Raw genomic sequence first — 18,828 nt, 5'->3', positions numbered from 1 at the left:
GAAAGGCTGGAGCTGCCTCTGGCTGCTGTGTGCATCGACACCAGGGCTGAGGCTTCCCCCAGAGCCAAAGAGCTGCCAGGATCAGCAGCAGCGTGGATCATCCCTTCTCAGGGCTATTTTACTCCAGAGAATCAATTTCCAAAAATTGCTTGAAACATCAAATGAAACACGAGTTATCTAAACATCAGATTTTCTAATTTTATTAAAAACGCACAAATTTTATCCAACATGTTTTCTTTCATACAGTGAATGGTCTAATATGCACTGGAGGTCACACAAGCTCAGGTTCATTAGAACAATAAAAGACATATGAGAAATTTAATATATAAAGAAAAAAGTAGCAGCTGTTGACTGCATATTTGACCATAAAATTTAAATATTTTGGACTTTTATTTTAAAGACACAAAAATAAAACCTGTGTGGGTCTATATAAGTCATATTAACAATTCCATGAATGTTCAACAGGACTAAAAATTAGCAAAGATGTTTGTTTGTCTTTTTTTTTTTTTCTTTTTAACCTTGTAACACTTTTAAACACCTTCTCGGGTTGCTGGTGCAAAGCACCTTACAGTATTTGTGCTATATATTTACTTTATTTGGCAACTGTCTGGGTTTTGTGGGTTTTCTTTTTCTTTGCCTTCTGTAAACAACACCTTTTACAAACTAGCACAGTGAACCACAAGCCCTGCAATCTGTTAGAACATCTACAGAAAAGAAAATGAACTATTTTGGTTGGCTGCTCAAAATCTTTTGCTTTTGAACAAGAGGTTTTTCTAAAACAGGATTTGTTAGTAAAACATTGAGCTCCTGAATTTAACATTAGACGTAAACAGTTGACTGTTTTTAGTTCAATAGAGTCTTTTTGTTTAGCTTTTCTCTCTCTGCGAAGGTAGAATACTTTTTGTTTGTTTGTTTTTTCAAGTCATTTTCGTTAGAGGTCTGGGTGGTGACCTTTGCTATGATGAGGAGGTTTTGTACGTGTAGCTTTGTGAAGGTAGAAGAGTTGGTGCTGAGGGCTTAACATTTAGTGTTTGCTATTTTTGGAAAAAAAAACAACTAAAACCAAACCAAAACAACCGAAACAAAACAGAAAAGAAAAAAAGAAAGGAAAAAGGAAAAGTTGTCCCACCTGATCGTCAGCAGGCTGAAATGGCTGAAGCTAAAAAGAGTTTCTTGTTGTCGAACTTTCTGAGAGACAAAAATGAACAAACAGATTCATAATGCCAGAACCATCCTTAACCAGGAACGCTATAGAGAGTTCTTCAAGCTTTTTTTCCCCTTTTCTTTGACCTCTCCTTCATTCAATTATTTTTTAATTTTTTTTTTTTTAACAAGAAGTTTCTAAGGATTGTGGCTCTTAGGATGACATCCAACAGGGTAATCAAACTTAGCCATCCTACGGAATGGCAGCACTTTTACTGTACAGCTTCCCCAGTTTCTTTGTCAATGGTACAAAAAAAGTCCCCTTGCTTGTTTGATACAACCATAACATGGAGATTGTCCTGGTCTAGAGCAAAGCTTGCCTTGGAGCGATTGGATTCAGTTCGTTCCCAAGGTAAAATTGTCTTAGGGCGGGAGAGATGTTATATGAATTCATTTCTGTACACCATAACAATAAGCAGACTAGATGATCATCACTTACTTAGACCCAGTTCGTTTAAAGCTACCACACAGCCGCTTCGTTCATCTCTGGAGGGTGGGACAAGTGATTGCCGTAGTTAGCACCACCGTTGACGGATATCGACGAAAATGGGGGGCTGGGGCCAAAAACTTCCGCGGACATGGAGTGCAAGGAGCCGGGCAGGTTGGGTTCGGGGCTGGGCGAGTCTCCCGGGGGGTGCGACATGATGTCGGTGAAGCGCTGAGCCTCACTCGAGGGGTGGTGTCCGGGCAGGGGGTGGTCCATGGCCCCCAGCGGGGTCCCTGACGGCCCCGAGGAGGGCACGAACGGGAGATCCACGGGGGTCTGCGCTTGGGACGAGGGCGGTCCTTGCGGGAAGAAATCGTAATTGCCTCCAGGGCCGTAATACTCGCTCTGATAATCTGGCGGACAAAGAGAGACAGAGGGACGGTAACAGGCGGGCAGGTACCGAGCGGGGACGGCACGGGCATGTTCGGGGTGTCACCCACGAACCCGAGGGGAACGCGTGACCGGGCTGGCCGGGGCTCCCCCTTCCCGCCGAGCCCCGGGACACCGAAAACACCGGGGAGCAGCGGGAGAGCGCCGGGATCCCACCGGCAGCGCGGCCACGGCCGCTCCGGCTGCGGGGAGCCCCGCGATGGGCGGCGGAACCGGGCAGAGCCCGGCACGGGAGAGGCAGCGGGGGGAGCCGTACCCACCTCCGTAGAAGGAGAAGGGCCCGTTGGGGATGAGCTCGCCGGGCTCCAGCCGGTCCACGAGCGGCCGCATCCTGCGCGGGCTGCGGAAGAACGCGTGTCGCCGGGCGCCCAGCGCGCTCAGCTGCTTCATCCGCCGCTCCTTGGAGCGCCGGTTCTGGAACCACACCTGGCGGGGCGGCGGGACAGGCGCCGGTCACGGGAGCCGCGGGTCCCGCTCCCGGGAGCCCGGGAGGGATCGCGCTCTCCCTTCCCTTCCGTTCCCATCCCCATCCCGGGCTGCGCTTTTCCCTTTCCCGGTCTGTGCCCGGTGCGCACCGAGCCGGCTCCAAGCGCGGCCGAACCCACGCGTGACAGCGGCCCCGCTTCCCACCGACTGCGGGTCAAGAATGATTGAGTTAATTCTTATTACCCTGCCAAGATTACTGCTAATTACCCTCACACTGAGCCTCTCCAATCTAACCTCGTCTTTAATGGTCCTTTAACCCCCCATTACTCCAGCGCTGCGGGTTTATAAACCTTTTAATAATTCCAGCGCGTTGTCATTCTTATTTACCCATTAACCCCTCACATTTCTGGTTATTAATTTCGATACTGTTTGCAGCTTCTTTAAGATTTCTGCGAATAAACCCGCGGCTCCGTCCCCGCCGACCGGGACCGGGAAGCCCCGGGAAGTCTCGGTAATAACGATTTCAGAGGCCGGCGGGGCTCCCCCGCTCCCCGCAGTGCGGAGGGTGCCGGGCACCGGCCCCTCCTCGCCCCCGCATCCCCCGGAGCCGTGCCCGGGGCCCGGAGGCGGCGGTACCTGGATGACCCGCATGTTGAGGCCGGTCTCCTGCGCCAGCTGCTCCCTGATGTGCCGCGTGGGTTTTGGGGTGGCCGCGAAGGCGGCTTTCAGAGTCTCTAGCTGTTTGGCTTTGATGGTGGTGCGCGGTCCCCGCCGCTTGGCCCCCAGGTTCTGGTCGTCGTTTTCGTTGCTCCCCGTCTCCTTGTCGGACACGTTGGCGCTTTCCGAGTCCTTGGCGTCGTCCTGGGAGGGGTCTTGAGAGTCGGGGGACAGGCTGGGATCACTGCCGGTGGTGGCTGGGGAGAACAAACCCGGGTCACGCTCAGCCGGGGGAAACACCGACCGCGAGGGACCGGGGGAGAGGAGAAAGGAGGGAAACGAAAAAGGGAAGAAGAAGATTAAAAAAAAGGAGACAAGGAGAGGAAAAGAAAGGGGTAGGAGAGTGAAGGGAGAAGAGAGAGGAGGAAGACAAGGGATAAGAGAGAAAGGAGAAGACAGAAGAAAGAAGAGAAGAAGGAGGAAGGAGAGGAGCATCTCATCCCAAGGAGCAGCCGGTGCTGAGCACATCCCCGCCCTCATCGCCCCGGCCGCGCTCCTCACCTGAATGCAGGCTGTTTTCTTTGGCAGTATTGCTGTTATTTAGGTAATCTTCTTTGCAGACAAACTTGTTCTCGTCTATGATGTAGAGCTCCTCACCGGTGGAGAGTTGCTTGTTACACATCATACACGTAAAACAGTTCAAGTGGAACACTTTGCTCCGCGCCCTGCGGACCAGGTCGCTGGGGGAGATGCCCTGGGCACAGCCCGCGCACTTGGTCCCGAAACACCTGCGGGGAGAGGCGGCAGCGTCAGCAGCGCCCGGGAACGGGGCCCGACCGCGGCCTCCGCACACCCCGCTCGGCCACGGAAACCGGCATTAAACCAAACACGGCATCCCTGCAGAGCGCTCGGGATCCCCGACATCGCCGCTTTTCAAAACAAAAATCAAACCCGGCCTGGGCAGCGCTCGGAATCGCCGAACGCCGGGGCCGCGCTGCCCGGGTGTCCCCGCGCCCCGACACCCGCACGAAGGGCGCTCTGACCAACAGCCCGCGGCAATCCCGCACGTTCTGTGTGACCAACAGCCCGCAGGAACCCCGCACGTTCTGTGTGACCAACAGCCCGCAGGAACCCCGCACGTTCTGTGTGACCAACAGCCCGCAGGAACCCCGCACGTTCTGTGTGACCAACAGCCCGCGGCAATCCCGCACGTTCCGTGTGTCGGTACCGACGCTCCGGCCGGAGGAGCCGCCGGTGCGGGCAGGGCCGGCGGGGAGAGCCGGGGATGGCGGGGCCGGACCGCACCGGGGCCGGAGGCCTCCCGTGCCCCGCTCAGCCCCGCAGGGCTCTGGGAACCGGGACCGGAGCGGTGCCGGGCCCGTTCCCGAGATGAAGCGATGGAGCTCAGAGCAGTGCCCGTCCCCGTGCCCAGGGAGAAGCGGCGGCGGGCTGGGAGCCGCGTTCTGCCGGTGTACGGTGGGGGCTCCGCGGCCTCCCCGGCCCTGAGCCGGTCCTTGCCCTTACCGCCGGTGTGCGGCGGCGGGGCCCGAAGGGCAGCGGTACCGGCGGCCGCTCCGAGCCCGGATGGATGCCGGGATGCGCAAGGAGAGCGGCGGCGAGCGAGCGTCCGTCGCTGCTTCCCTCTCCATCCATCCATGCACCGGCGGAGGGTCGCTGCCCTCGGGCCGGCCTGGCTCCGGTGCCCGGGATGCGCTGGGCCCGCGGAGCGCCCGCACCGCGCCTTCCCCGCCGGTGGCACCGGGAACAGCGCCGGGCTCACGGCCGGGCCAGCCCCGCTCCGCCGCACCGGGAACAGCGCCGGGCTCACGGCCGGGCCAGCCCCGCTCGCCGCACCGGGAACAGCGCCGGGCTCACGGCCGGGTCAGCCCCCTCGCCGCACCGGGCCCGGCCCGGCCCGCAGCGCCGCTCGATAGTTCGGAGGGAACTTTGGGCAACTCGAGCTCGGCGGGGGAACGGGAGAGCGGCGACATCAGCGGGCCCGACCCCGGGCCCGACCCCCGCCCGTCCCTGCCCCGGGATCACCGGAGGAGCCGCCGCGGTTTGAGATGTTCGCGTGTCTCGGGGAGGGAAGAGGCGCTCGTGGGTCCCGCTGACAACGGGGGAAACAACAAAAATAAAGGGAAAAAAATGGAGGTGAAAAACGAACGGAGAGGAGCGGCGGGGGCAGGCGGAGGCCGGTACTCACCGAAAGAAGTCGTTTTTGCAGTAAAGCTTGCCTTCTCGCGAAAAGCATTTCTCTGTCAAATTGCATTTACATTCACAGCACTGAACACACTTCACATGCCAAGCCCTGTCCAGTACATTCAACAAAAACCGGTCCAAGATCGGCCTTTTGCAGCCTGCACAGTGAACCATTGTCTTTGGTTAGTTCTGAGGGGGGCAGCGGTTTCCCAGGTATCAAGGAAAAAAAAATAAAAACAATTCTTTTTTCTTTCTTTTTTTTTTTTTTTTTTTAGAAAGACGACAACACCGGCGAAGGTTTGGTTTTTGTTTTGTTTTTTTCTTTCTTTTTTTTTTCTTGTTTTTGTGTACGTATCTTTTAAAAGCCTTGGAGAAGTGAAGAAGGATAAAAAGAAAGGGAGGAAGAAGAAAAATCTTCGTTCGAGTGTCCTAGAAGGGGTACACAGGAGAACCCCCCACTGCCCAGCGCTTCGACACAGCCGCAGGATCCCGGCCGCTACCAACCACACGGATAATAATAATAATAATAATAATAGTAGTAATAATAATAATAGTAACAATAAAACAATTACTGCTATAAAGATCGGCGCTCAGAAAAAAAAAAAATTAAAAATAAAACCGCCAAAAAGCGAGCGTGATGAGTTTTTCTAAGGTCTGAGGTAGAGCAGTCAGGAGTCAAAGTGCTTTTCCCAATGAGAAATCAAAGGAGGAAAAAATATAACAACAACAACAATAATAATAATAATAAATAACGAGCCGGGGCATGGAGAGGCGGTGGCGGTCACACGGGCTGTGGCTGCTGCCGCGGCGACATCGCCCTGCGCGTCCTGACGCGGGGACGGGGACACGCGGGGACGGGGACACGCTCCGCCGCTCGCTCTCCTTCTCTCTCTCTCTCTCTCCCTCGACGTCTCGGCGGCACCGTCGCGCCCTGCTCTGTCCGTCCGTCAGTCCGTCCGTCCGTCAGTCCGTCTGTCTGTCCTACCTACCCGCGCGCATCGCTACCCGCGGCGGCCGCCCGTGTCCCCGGCGTGGCATGGCGCGGCGGTGGCGGAGCGCAGGGCCCGGGCGGGCCGGGCGGAGGGCGCGGGGCAGAGGGGCGGCCCCGCCGTCCGGCCGCGCAGGGGCTCTGCATGGTCCCGGCGCCGCCGCCGCCGCAGCCTTATGGACCGCGCGCCCACGTCAGCGCCCGCCGCGGCCAATCCGCGCCGCCAGCGCCGCCCCCCCGCGCCCGCCGCGCCGCCGCCGGACGGGGCGTCCGCGCCCCTTTATAGAGCCGCCGGGGCGCCACGGCCGCCTCCGCCCGCCGGCCCGCCGAGCGACCGACCCACACACCGACAGACACACCGATAGACACGCTGACACCCGGCCCGGCCCCCGAGCGCGATCTGCGGTAGGTGTGTGACGGGGCACGGACGCGGGCGCGGCCGCTCGGTGGGGTCCGGCACCCCCGCGGGGTCACGGACCCGTTAGAGAGACCCGGTGCCGCCGCCGGCCGGAGAGCGCCTCGCTGGCACGGGCCACAAACGAGATCCCGCCTCGCCGTGGCTTCCCCGAGGGCGCGGGGTCGTGCAGAACCCCGGGCCGGGCCGCTTTCCCCGGGAGCAGCGGTGCGGCGGGGCCGGGACCGGGCCCGGGACGCTCCGGCGGGGCCGCCCCGGTGGGGAGGGGGCGGCGGGCCCGGGGCCACCCGACCGCCGAGGGCACGGCGGATCCGCCGCTGACTTCGCCGTGCTTCCGTTACCGGCGCTCGCAGCGCACAGTCCGGGGCCGAGGAGCACCGGCCACCGCCATGTACCTTCTCTATTTTTCCTTTTTTTGGTAAATAAAAATTAATTCGCTTTTACCTTCCAGGGGCCGGTCGGTAGCGGGGCGGTGCGGAGGGACGAGGTTTCTCTTTCCTTGGCGCTTTGCTGCCCGTCGGGAGCCGCCGCTCCGGGGCGGTGTCACCGCCCGGCCCCGGCCCCCCCCGGCCCCGCTCCCCGTCCCAGCGGGCCGAGCCCCGGGACGGAAGGGACCGAGCGTGCCCGGGGGTGCGCACAGCGCCGAGAGCCGGGCCGGGCGCGGGGATGGATGGCGGAGGCCCGCAGCATCCCCCGCCTGGACCCACTGCCCTCGCTCTCTTTCACGTCTGTTTTCCTCGTCCTTGAGAGGGGAAAAAAAAAAAAAAAAAAAAAAATAAAAGCGGGAAGACATAAATTGGAAAACAGAAAAAGGAAGGCAGCAAAGGCGCTCAGCGCGGGGGGCAGCCGAGGCTGCCGAGCGTGCCCGGGCCGGGAGCGGCGGTTCGGGGCTGTCCTGGGCCGGGCCATCGCCTCGGAGCTGCCGCGGGTGTTTGAAAGCCCCGGGCCGGGTCCCGTGTCCCGCTCGGCCCCGTCGGGGCTCCCCGCGCAGCTGTCGGTTCGCTCGGGGATCAATGGGGCCGGGCCCGCCCCGCCCGGTGCCCGCACATGGGCGCTTCTCATGGGGCGGCCCCGCTCCGCAGCCCGGGAAGCGCCAGCTGCCGTCAGGGCAGCGCTGCCGGGGCCATGTGGCGCTGGGATGAATGAGGGGAAGGCGGTGAGCAGCTCGCGTCCATCAAGCGCCAGTTTTTCACAGCGATGTTTTTTTCTCCTTTCCCAGGCGTTAGCGAAAGCATCTGGTTCTGCCCCGCTGCCGGGGGCTCGGACCGTGCCCAGCCCTTCCCGGGGGGGCTCTGTCCGCCCGCTCGGGACAGGAGGGGACAGCTGGGTGTCCCCTCTGCCTCACCCCAGCGGGGATCCCGACCCGAGCGGGCGTTTGAGGCCAAATCGCCCGCGCTTGTGTCCGAAAATCACCCCCGGCATCCCCGGGCAGCCCCGGCTCCTGCACCCCCGGCACCCCCGGAGCCCGAGGGGAAACCCCCGTGTGCCGCCCCCTCGGAGGGCCGGCTGCTGGGACGGGGCAGTTTTTGGTTTTCGCTCTATTTTGTAATTCGCCCAGGTCCGTTCCCCCGCCCGAGCCCCGCGGGGAGCGGCCGGGATGCTCCAGAGCAACCCCGGCCGGCCCCGCTGCTGAAAGGAGGGACATTCAGGGAGTAAAAAAATAAAATAAAGGAAAAGAGGAAATCTGCAGATGTTTTAAAAAAGGATTTTTTTTTTCTTAAGGATGGAAATTACAAGAGGGAAAAAAAATTAAAATTTAATAGAGAGTGTAAGTAAAATAGTGACTTGTGAAAGAGACCCAAATAAAGAGAGAGGTAAAATAAAAGAGTAAAACAACCCCAAACAAAGCCGCCAAACAAATCCAAACTCTAATTCATTTTAAATCTAATACCGAAGGAAAAAAACCAAGTCCCTTTCAGGCGAGTTCCAATTTGCATTTTATGGGTGTCGTTCCCGTGTTTTTAGTTAACCATCACCCCGTTTATCATCCCCTTTGGCCACCGCTGCGCTCAGCAATGGGATTTCTCTCTCCTTTAGGGGTGTCGGTGCTGCACCAGCCCCGAGCGCACCGCGTTCCCCGCGGAGCATCCACCATCCCCAGCCGGGCACGAACTTCCCTCCCGTGCACCGACAGGCGCTTTCCCCACATCCATCCCCCTATTTCCCCATTCATTTTAACTTTGATTTTCTCTTTTCCCTCCTTTTAAACCTTTCTCCAGGACCGCTCGGGGCCGGGGACCGGCGGGGCCCCGACGGGGCGGGGGCGGCCCCGAGCTCCCGTTCCGAGCCCTCCGCACCGCCAGCCGGGGCCGGGGGCTCTCCAGTGTGGGGGGACAGCGAAGGTGGGTGCGGGTCCCACCTCCCCCCCGGCCCCAGCACCTTCCCCCGCAGAAAGAGCGCCTCCGCCTGATTAAATATATATGCGCTTAATGCTCTGGCCAAATATTGAAGTTAAGATGTAATTAAGCCTTTAGAACATCCCCGCACCATAAATCCCACGGCTGGACAGGATCCATCCCCAGGTTTGTTTTAAAAGATCTTGGAAAAAAAAAAAAAAGAAAGAAGAAAAAGATCTTTAAATTATGTATTAGAAAGTCCCAGTTTATCCTGCCACACTCGGGTCGATGCTGAGGGTAAACACCACCGCACTGTCGTCCCCCGGCTCCGCTCGCCTTTCCCTTTCCTTTTATTTTTTTCTTCTATTTATTTTCCTTTTCCTTATTTATTTTCCTGCCCCCCAGCCCCCTGATTAGCCCTCCCGGGTTTCTGCCCACGTCGCTAAATGTTGTCGCTTACACTCCGAGCTCATGCATTGTTTATGGGAAATACGGTTAATAAATAATTACAAATCCGAGGAGCGCGGCTCTGCCTCTGACTGCCGGGAAAGTGTCCGGGAAGGGCCCGGGGGTGTCCCCGAGCCCGGGGCCGCGGGACAGCCGAGAGCGGGATCCTGCACTCCGCAAAGGGCAGATAAAAGGCGAATAAAAGAGAAAAGAAAGAAAAGTGGAGAGGTAGAGGGGGCGAGGGGCGGCTATAAAAAAAGAGGGTGAAGCGAACCCCCGGAGGATGCAGCGCTCCCGGCTCATCCATCTTCATTGTCTCCGTGTGTGCAAAAGCAACTCCGGTCTAAGGAAAAGCCACTATCAAAGCCATGGCTTTATTTTATATCCTATAGATCAGGAGGGAGGCAAAGCTTTATTTTCGCCCAGAGACAGATATTTTATTTCTCTCTTACGGTTTTATGTGTGAGAGATGTCAAAAAGCTAAAATAGATTGCTAATGCATAGGCAAAACGAAGCTGTTTTGGCATGCTCTGTGTCAGGAGGGCTCCCGGGGAGCGCGGGCTGGGGATTTAGGGCTGATGGGGGACTCGGGGGGATTCTGCTAAAACATCTCTCTCCATAAATCCAGGAACATGGTCAGCGCGGGCGGCAGCAGGAGTTTTAAAGGGGAAGAGTTGGAGCGCGGCGGAGCGGAGCGGGGTCCCGGGATCCCGGCTCGGCTCGGTCCGGTCCGGTCCCGCGGGGATCCCGGCTCGGTCCGGTCCCGGACCGGCGCAGCCGCTCTCCCATCACCGCTCCCGGGGACCGGCCCGAGCCGCTGCCCGCGGCACAAAGCGCTCCGGGCTCACCGCGCCCCACAACCTCCTCGCCTGATTTTATGTCAATATTTCATTCGATGTTTTTCCCCCCAAAACGAGCACCCACCCATCCCCCGACCATCGCTCCAGCTCCCGGAGCTGCGGCTGCTCCGCATCCGCCTCCCCGACCCCGCCGCGGATCCGCACGGACCTTTTCCAAAGTTAAAATATATCTCCCCAAGCTGCAACAATTTTCATACTTTTTGACCTCGGGGATTTACTTAGCACGTTAAGTTCAAGGCTCAGAAGCCCAGGGCTATTACTCATTTAGGCACTCCCACCACCAACACTTTTCACCACATATTTTATCATTTGACTTCCCGGCTTAAATTCACGTTATGGCAAATAATGGATGGTAATACTTTCCCCCTTCCCCATGTTAATTGTCTTGTCTGACAGCCTCCGCATTTGGAGTGATTTAAAGCAAACAAGGGTGCGGCGAGAGCAGGAGACAAACCCGGCACGAACCCCGGCACGAACCCCGGCGGGAGCCCCGCGGCTCCTGGGCTGGAACCAGGGCACAACCAGGGCAGAACCTCCCCAAGAGCATCGCCCGGGCCTCGCTGGGTCCTGCGGGCCGAGGCCGCTTCTCCCGCTGCCCGCAGCCCCTGGGGGGACTCACCCTGCCTCGGGCCCCTCCGGCTCTGCTGCCCACAGGATTCATTCCTTCCTCGGCGTGGCTGAAACGGGGAATCACACGGAGTGCTATTTGCAAATTAAAAAAAAAAAAAAAGGCAAGGTGTACTTGATTAGGAAATTAATTATTTCAGTACCCCCAGGATTATGTTGTTTTTCTAAGTTCTGTGTGATTTACTAATTTCACAGTGGCTGAACTTCCCTGGGAGCGGAGTCAATCTGAACGCGGGCGGATCCCGCGGCTCCTCGGCAGGGCCGGAGGGAACGGGGAGCCCGGAGCTCTCCCTCTGCTCCTGCTGCGTGACCCGGGCCAAATTCCTCATTTCTGCTCTTTCTGGGAGCGGGCAGAGCCTCCCTTCCCACCGGGAGCAGCTCCTGGGAAAGGAGCACACACGGTGCCCAGCCCTGGCACTGCCCTCCGTGCCCGAAGGAAGCAGGGCTGCTGCATCGCACTCCTCAAGAACTGCACAAGAGGATTCTCGACACAGAGGGGTTTTTGTCATCAGCACAATGTCAGCTTTTGGTGCTGACATCACTGTCATGCAGAACGTTTGGGAAAAAGAACTGAAATCCCAGCAAACAGGACTGTGGCAGAAAAATGCATCTGCAGGGGCAGAGCTGGGCTCAGCATCACCTGGGCCAGGCAGCTCAGGTCCATCACCTCACCTGGGCCAGGCAGCTCAGGTCCATCACCTGCCCCAGGGAGCTCAGGTCCATCACCTCAGGTCCATCACCTGGGCCAGGGAGCTCAGGTCCATCACCTGCCCCAGGCTGCCCTCACAGGGGACACTGAACGCTCCTGGCTGTGTTTGTGTCTGCCAGCTCAGTCCTGACTAACCTGCTATCTATAGATTCTGTCATTTGGTACGGTGCTAGATCATGCCCTATTTATGTGATTTTCTATTTTAAAGGATCTGAGAGGCCGTGGGAGCTCTGCCCTTCCTTCTCCCCACAGCCCAGTGCCCCAGGGCAGCTGGGTCAGGGCAGTGGAGCCCTGCAGGGCCCCTGGCTCCTGGGTGCACATTCAGAGCTCTGTTTCCTTCCCCTCATCCCCGAGTGATGCTCCAAGCCTGGCTGACTGCACACAGCTCCTCTCAATGCCACACACAGCCACCATCCCACACCCCCGAGGTGCATCAGTATGCTGTGCTCAGGATGAAAAACCCAAATCATTCTGCTCTAGAATGTGAAATTTCCCTAGCTCCAGCTAGTTTTTCCAGAGGTTGAGCTCCATCCCCGCAGGGATCCTGCTGTCCCACGCTGTGCCCCACACAGGACAGAGTCACACACTGGCACTGCCAAGGACCAACCCTCCACGCTCAGAAACACTTTAAAAAACCAATATAATTCTAAAAAATCTATCCTTGGCATTTCTGTGGCTCTTCACAGCCTGTCACTGAGTCCTGGGGCCCAGGAGCCCCGTGCCAGCCCAGCCCCAGCTGCTCCTGTCCTCTCTACAGAACATCCACGCCAAACCAGCCTCACCATGAAGGCACTGGAGATTTTCACAATCAAACACTTAAACCTTGTTTCCCCAAACATTGGTGACCAGATTCACCAATGCCTTCCTCCTGCCCGTGCAACGTCCCCATTTCCACCCAGAACAAGTGGCTGCAGGAGCTGGGATTCTGTGCTGGTGATGTCCCTGCACATGAGAACAGGAATTCAGGCTCAGAAAGTGTGAGTCTGCAGAATTCCCTTCCAATGTGGTTATTTCAGTCTTGGAAATAAAATCTACATGGCTGTAATTAGTCAATATTTGTAAAGCCTGCAAGGTTGCAGAAGGAATGGCTGAGAGAAACTGGCGTGGTCCTGAGATAAACGCATTAATAACAGCAGCAGTGGCTGCTGAGGAGCCTGCTCCTAATGATGTACAATTTATTTCCTTAAGGGTGTGCTAATAAACAGAACTGCTTTTTAGAATCTGCTGTATTTATTCCACATACACCCTCAGATCAAATAAGTTCCTCTCCCCACAGCCTCATCTTCCTGCTCTGCCTCTGTGCAATCCCTCATTAACCCCTGCTGCGCTGAACCAGGGGCACAGAGCCCTGCCCGAGCAGCGCCCCAGGTCCTGACCCTGCTGCCCTTGGCCTGGCACCATTCTGGGACACCCCAAAGGGTCCCCTGGCCTCAGGGATGGGCGTTTGTCCTTGTGCCAGCTGCGTTTGTGGGAGTCCTGATGGATCCCTGAGCCACGGATCACCTGTGCACTCCCTGAGTGACCCAAACCCACCCCAAGGTCATTCCCTGCCATCAGCTCTCCTTAAAAACCCATCCCAAGGTCATTCCCTGCACCCAGCTGTCCTTAAAAACCCACCCCAAGGTTATTCCCTGCCATCAGCTCTCCGAAAGCCAGAGCAGCAGCTCCAGAGCTCAGAAGGGAGCCGTTCCTGCCCTCTGTGCCCAAGGTGGGCGCACAGGAGCAGCTCCAGACTCTGCACACAATCCCTGCTCTGCCCCCACACAACCAACGAGGTGCCCACCCAAACAAACCCTTCCTGCAGGAGAGGAAAAGCAGGAGCACCAATAAAACACCCAGACCCTCCAGGTTTCTGTGGAAACCCCTGCCTTGGGCACCCCAGGGCTGTGCCAGGGCGTGGTGCCCATCTGGACATACATTGTCCCCACATCTGTGGAGCCAGGCTGCTGCTCACAGCTGAAATAACCCGTGAGTGTTCAGAATTTAGGGGAAAGGAAGAGGAAAATATTTGAAAAGAGTAGTTTTATAATTCTGGAATTAACAGAAAATCCCCTTTTCCTTGGGGATCCCCCTGTGAGGTGCAGCTCATGCCAGGGAAGGGAAGGGGTGAGGCTGTGCCAGGCAGCTCCTCCCAGAGCCCAGAGCCAGGGCAGGAAAGGGGAAGCCACTTGTCACTTGAAAATTCCCATTTTCCTTATTCCTGTGAGAATCAGGAACTCCACAGTGCCCCTAGAACTGGGAAATGCACCTTGGGAGGGGAGAGCTCAGTGTGGGCTCTGCGCAGGTGAAGGAGTCCCTGGGCAGGGAAGAAATTCCAGGATAAAGAAAAAACTTACCTGCAGCAGGAAGCCACATGAAAACCTGCTCATCTTTCACTGCCCTGATACGTTGCTGCTTTTTTTTGTGCATTTAAAAAAATCAATGAAACTCCTGAGTTAATAGGAAAACAAAAAAATTACAGTTAAAACAACTCTGAAATGGTCATAGAACCAAATCTATGCATTGGATGTTAAACCTTCTATCAGAGAGCTCAGCTGGAAGTTATTTTTTTTTTCATAAATCTGCAAAATATAATTAAATTGGTGATGGCAAAAAAAAAAAAAAAAGCCTGGTCCAAACCCTTATAAGGATATTTCAGCCATGCTGAGGTTCCTTTTCCATAAATGTTAAGCAGACATCTGTAAACATAATTGGAATTTACTGCACACGTGAATAACTGCATATCAATGAGCTGGGCTGGGGTTTGGGGAGGGCTGCAGGTGCCCCCCCTTGCTGATGAGGCTCTGGCACATCCCAGCTCAATTCCAAATGTCAATTCTCTACATTTTAATTTTTTTTATAATAATTTTTTTCCCTGGCTGTTGCCTTGTTACATTTATCATAAAGGCTCTGTAGATGAGCCATCCTGTGGAATCCTGAGCGTCCCCAGGTTTGTTTACCAGGCTGATAGTTATTCTTTTGGAAAATGCAGAGTGCTATTGTCAGGCATTGCTTAATATAAATGACAGAGATCTGGGCATCGGGGAGAGCTGAATGAGCTCAACTTCACTTCACCGTTCCTCATTTCTTCTCCACATTTTTTTCTCCCTTCCTTTCCTTTTCTTTGCTTTCTCCTTTGTTATGGGAGACACCTTGCAAGGCAGGAGCCCTCTGGCCCTACACCCAGCAATCAGTGGGCAGATCCCCGTGTTTGAAATCAGTGGGAAATCATCCAATTCCTGTGGAAATTCAGGACCAAACCTTTCAGCACCCACTGACCTCTGTGCCCAGGGGCTGGGGAATGCCCACGGTGAAGGTGCCTCTCCTCCTCACGTCCTTCTCCATCCTCCTGTCCAGGGAAAAGTTGGGGACCCCACAGCAGGGAGGGCAGCCCCATTTTGGGGGCTTTAGTGACAAAGGGCTGTGCCCATTCCCAGCCAGCCCCCAGCTGAAACCAGCTCAGCCTTGTGAATCTACAGGGGCAAATCCAGCCAGGCCCAGCAAACCCTGCAGCAAACGCTGGGACCTGGATCCCAGCATTCCCATTATTCCAATATTCCCATTATTCCCAGCTCAGGGTGTTCTGTGAACCCACCAGAACTTTGGGGCTGGGGAAGGACCACAGGCCCAGCAGAGAGGGGCAAAGCCAGGAGGGGGAGAAACCAGGAGAGAAACCCATCCCATATCCTGGATAACCCCTGGGATGGGGCTGCAATCCCAGATTTGCTGAATTCCAGGGAAAGGACCACAATGCCCAGCAAAGATGGGCAAAGCCAGGAGAGAAACTCATCCCACCCACCCTGGGTAACCCCTGGGATGGGGCTGCAATCCCAGATCTGCTGAATTCCAGGCTGTCCCAGCTCTGGGGGCCCCGGGAGGTGTTTGGGGAGCCCAGGGGGTGTCACACACGGTGGGCACAGCACGGGGTGTCCCTGAGCACATCCCTGAGCCCTGCAGAAGGAGCAGCCCCTATCCCTGCCCGGGAGGGGTTCCCGGAGCTCTTTGGGGGCCCGGTGACGGATCCATTGTCACCCTGCACAGGTGCAGTTGTTCCCATCCATCTCCCCCGGCCGAGGGGCTCTGGGATCGCCCCCCTCTCACCTGGGAGCCCATCCCGGGATGGATGCTCGGGCTGACCCCGGTTTAACCCCGGCGGTGCCGCGTTGGAGGAGGTGCGCGATGCGACAAACTGCGGGGCAGGAGGGGACACGGCGGGGAAATGCCACAAACCCGGCCCGCCACCCCTGCCCCTCAGAACATCTTGTTTTCTCTTCTTTTCAATGCTCCAACCTCACATCAGGCATTTTACAAGTCAAAATTACCAACTAAGAGTTCTCTCCCCTCCCCACCCCAGCCCGTTCCAATTTCTGCCAAACGCAGCTGTTTGATTTTAGTGGCAAAGAGATTTTCTCTCTCTCTCTCTTCCTCAAGTTGTTTTCACTTAAAAAAATTATAAAAAATAGAAGTCCTGGAGAAGCAGACAAAATAATAAGCAGACTCACTATTTAGTCACAGAATGACCTGAAATTTCTCCAAGGAAATGTATTTGCCACTGAAAAATACTGGGAAAATCTGTGTGAAAGTTTTTCCTTGACATTTTACTGGTTTAGAGGAAACAGGAGAGCAATCTTTCCCCAGCACTTTCATAGCTTGTTATTTTTCCTTCCCTCTTTCTACTCATCCCCAAGAGTTTCCTCCAGGATGGGAATTGTAAGGGAAAATTGAGCAAGGAATTGGGAAATTCCCCCCACTGGGATGTGGGGCTGGACCAGAACCCCAAAGCTGATCTTGCCCCTTGCTTTTGTTTGGGTTTTTCACTCCTTGCTGCCAACCCAGCCTCGTGCCAAGGGTCTGTCACATCCAAATCCACGGAATTATCCATTACAATACTTCAATATTTATGGCACAGATTTCTGCTGAACTGCTTTGTAAACCATGGCAGAAGTAATGGCCTTCCCACTGAGAGCCACAATCCACCCACAGGAAGACAGGACTGTCATTTCTAGTATATATTAACAAGTCCTTAAGTGAACATTTTGCTTAAATTAGGAGTTGGGCCATGATTCAGACAATAAGGCCTCACCAAAGAGAATTTCCCCAGCAATTCAGCCCAGGCTGCAGAGGAGGCTCCAGGGTGCAAGGGAGCAATCCTGACCTCCCAAGGCTGTCAGGAAATTTCATTTTTCACCATTTTTGTTGTCAGGACTTCACCAAGAGCCTTGTCCTGGAGAGGGCCAGGGGGCTGCAGCCCAACCCCAGCCCCACAGAGCTCTCCCAGCTTTTCCCAGCCCAGCTCTCCCCCTGGATCATGGCATCCCAGCATTTATGGAGCCTCTTTCCAATAATTATCACGCTGTTACATTGGTGAGTTTCCTGACAAGTTATTAAATCATAATTTCTAATTTAAATGCCAGCTTTTGGCGTGCATGCCTGCTCAGGATAAGCTCATTTTCATTTTTATTAAACATCACCTATTAAACACAAGGAGAATTTCCTTAGGAATAACAGAAAACACCACAGGTGCCTTATTCCCCAGCTCGTGTTGTGATGGTTTCAAATAACTCCCCAGACACAGAACCACAACAGGGGGGTTGTTCTGTGCTCAGGTGGGGCTGGGGGCTGCAGGGACATTTCTGGGGGGCTGCTTGGCACAATCCCTTGGCTTTCAATCCCTGACAAACCCCAGCTCCAGGCTCTGCACCCTCCCTGGAGGTCCCAAAACCAAAGAGCACCAGAAGAAACCTTGGCAGGAACGCAAGGGGAGCTCAGGGGATCTGGGTTGGACCCCTGTGCCCAAAGCTGTCACCTTCCAGGGCTGTCCTGGAGGCTCCTGACGTGGCAGCCACAGCCCAGGGCTGCCTCATCCTCGGCTTCCCAAGCAGATGGTCAATTAATTATGCTCGTTTGGTGCTGATGGTGCCTGGCCCTGGGCTCAGAGTCCCACCTGTGTCCCCTGTGCTGCAGGGATGGCTGGAGTGGCACTGCCAGCTCTGCCCTCCCCAGCCCCACAGAACCCGCACCAAGCCCATGGGATGTGCACAAACCCTGCCAAAAGGGGCCCAGGCAGCTGTTTCCATCTGAAAACACAAAATCACAAAATAACAGTGCAGAGCAAGAGCCCTGTGTGAGAGCACACCGGGACACCCCTGGGATGCAGCTCCCACCTCGGCCCCTCTCTCTGGGGTGGGTTTTGTGCTGAAACCCTGCCCTGCTTTGGGAGTGATGGGAAAAGGAAATCCCCATTTCCCCCCAATGATTTCCAGCTCCAGCCCGCACGTTGCCTGTGATCAGACTGATTAGTGAAATAAATCATCCTTACCTGGAGATAATCCATTTACGCTTTTTAATTAAACACAATTATGACAATTTGTTCTGCCTCCTGCCAGGCTGCCTGTGCAATCAGGGCCCAGGGCAGGAGACTTTGCTGGATGTGTTTCCCTGCAGGCCACAGACCCAGCAGAGCAGCCCTGGGAGTGCCCCTTTGGGTGAGGAGCTGGAGATTGCCCAGGGAACAGCACCAAGGGGATTTGGGGGCTCCTCCTGTGCCACAGCTGCACTGCAGCAGCCCTGGGGTCCCTGCACCCTCAGTTTTGGGGTGCAAACGCAGCTGGGACTGTTCCCAAAGCAGCTGCATGTCCATGTCCCAGCCCCACAGGACACAACCCCACAGCCCTTTACCCTGCCAAGGCTTTACCCAGATCAGCTTTCCTCCAACTCGCTGCCCCCAGAGTGAGAGACAAAACGAGCCCTAATGAGAGAGCTTAAATAGATGTTGGAGCCCTTGCAGGTATTTAGGAGCCCCGTGCAGCCCCTTCCCCTCCTGCTCAAGTTCAACCCCAGCCAGTGCAGCAGACTCTGCTGTTTGTTTTGGGTTCAATGGCATCTCATTTACACGTGTTAATTGCAACTAATTGGCACTAATTGGATGAACAGGAAACCCTCTGGGAGCACTCATACCTTTAATTTGTAGTAAATATCATTAATTAACATATGCTAATTAGAGCCAATTAACATTGATTAAGGGCTGCCAGCTACTTGGAAAGTACAACTCTCCACGTTGTACTAAGTCAGCACAAAATATGACGCAGGTTTTAGGGAGAGC

At 55.8% G+C, this 18,828-nt stretch overlaps 1 protein-coding gene across 1 annotated transcript; it reads right to left on the bottom strand.

Moving 5' to 3' along the window:
• Positions 1 to 214: 214 nt before the first annotated feature.
• On the bottom strand, positions 215 to 5,632 carry LHX1 (LIM homeobox 1). Its single transcript, XM_058817874.1, has 5 exons — positions 5,370 to 5,632; positions 3,725 to 3,951; positions 3,143 to 3,420; positions 2,341 to 2,506; positions 215 to 2,043 (listed from the first exon to the last, which is right to left on the bottom strand). The coding sequence occupies exons 1-5, from the start codon at positions 5,537 to 5,539 to the stop codon at positions 1,664 to 1,666; spliced, it is 1,221 nt and encodes a 406-aa protein (XP_058673857.1). The 5' UTR covers positions 5,540 to 5,632; the 3' UTR covers positions 215 to 1,663.
• Between the last annotated feature and the right edge of the window lie 13,196 nt (positions 5,633 to 18,828).

Source organism: Ammospiza caudacuta, chromosome 20 (assembly GCF_027887145.1).
Source record: "Ammospiza caudacuta isolate bAmmCau1 chromosome 20, bAmmCau1.pri, whole genome shotgun sequence".
NCBI classification, from domain to species: Eukaryota; Metazoa; Chordata; class Aves; order Passeriformes; family Passerellidae; genus Ammospiza; species Ammospiza caudacuta.
The sequence above is the reverse complement of the archived record's forward strand: the minus strand, read 5'-3'. Positions and strand labels throughout refer to the sequence as shown.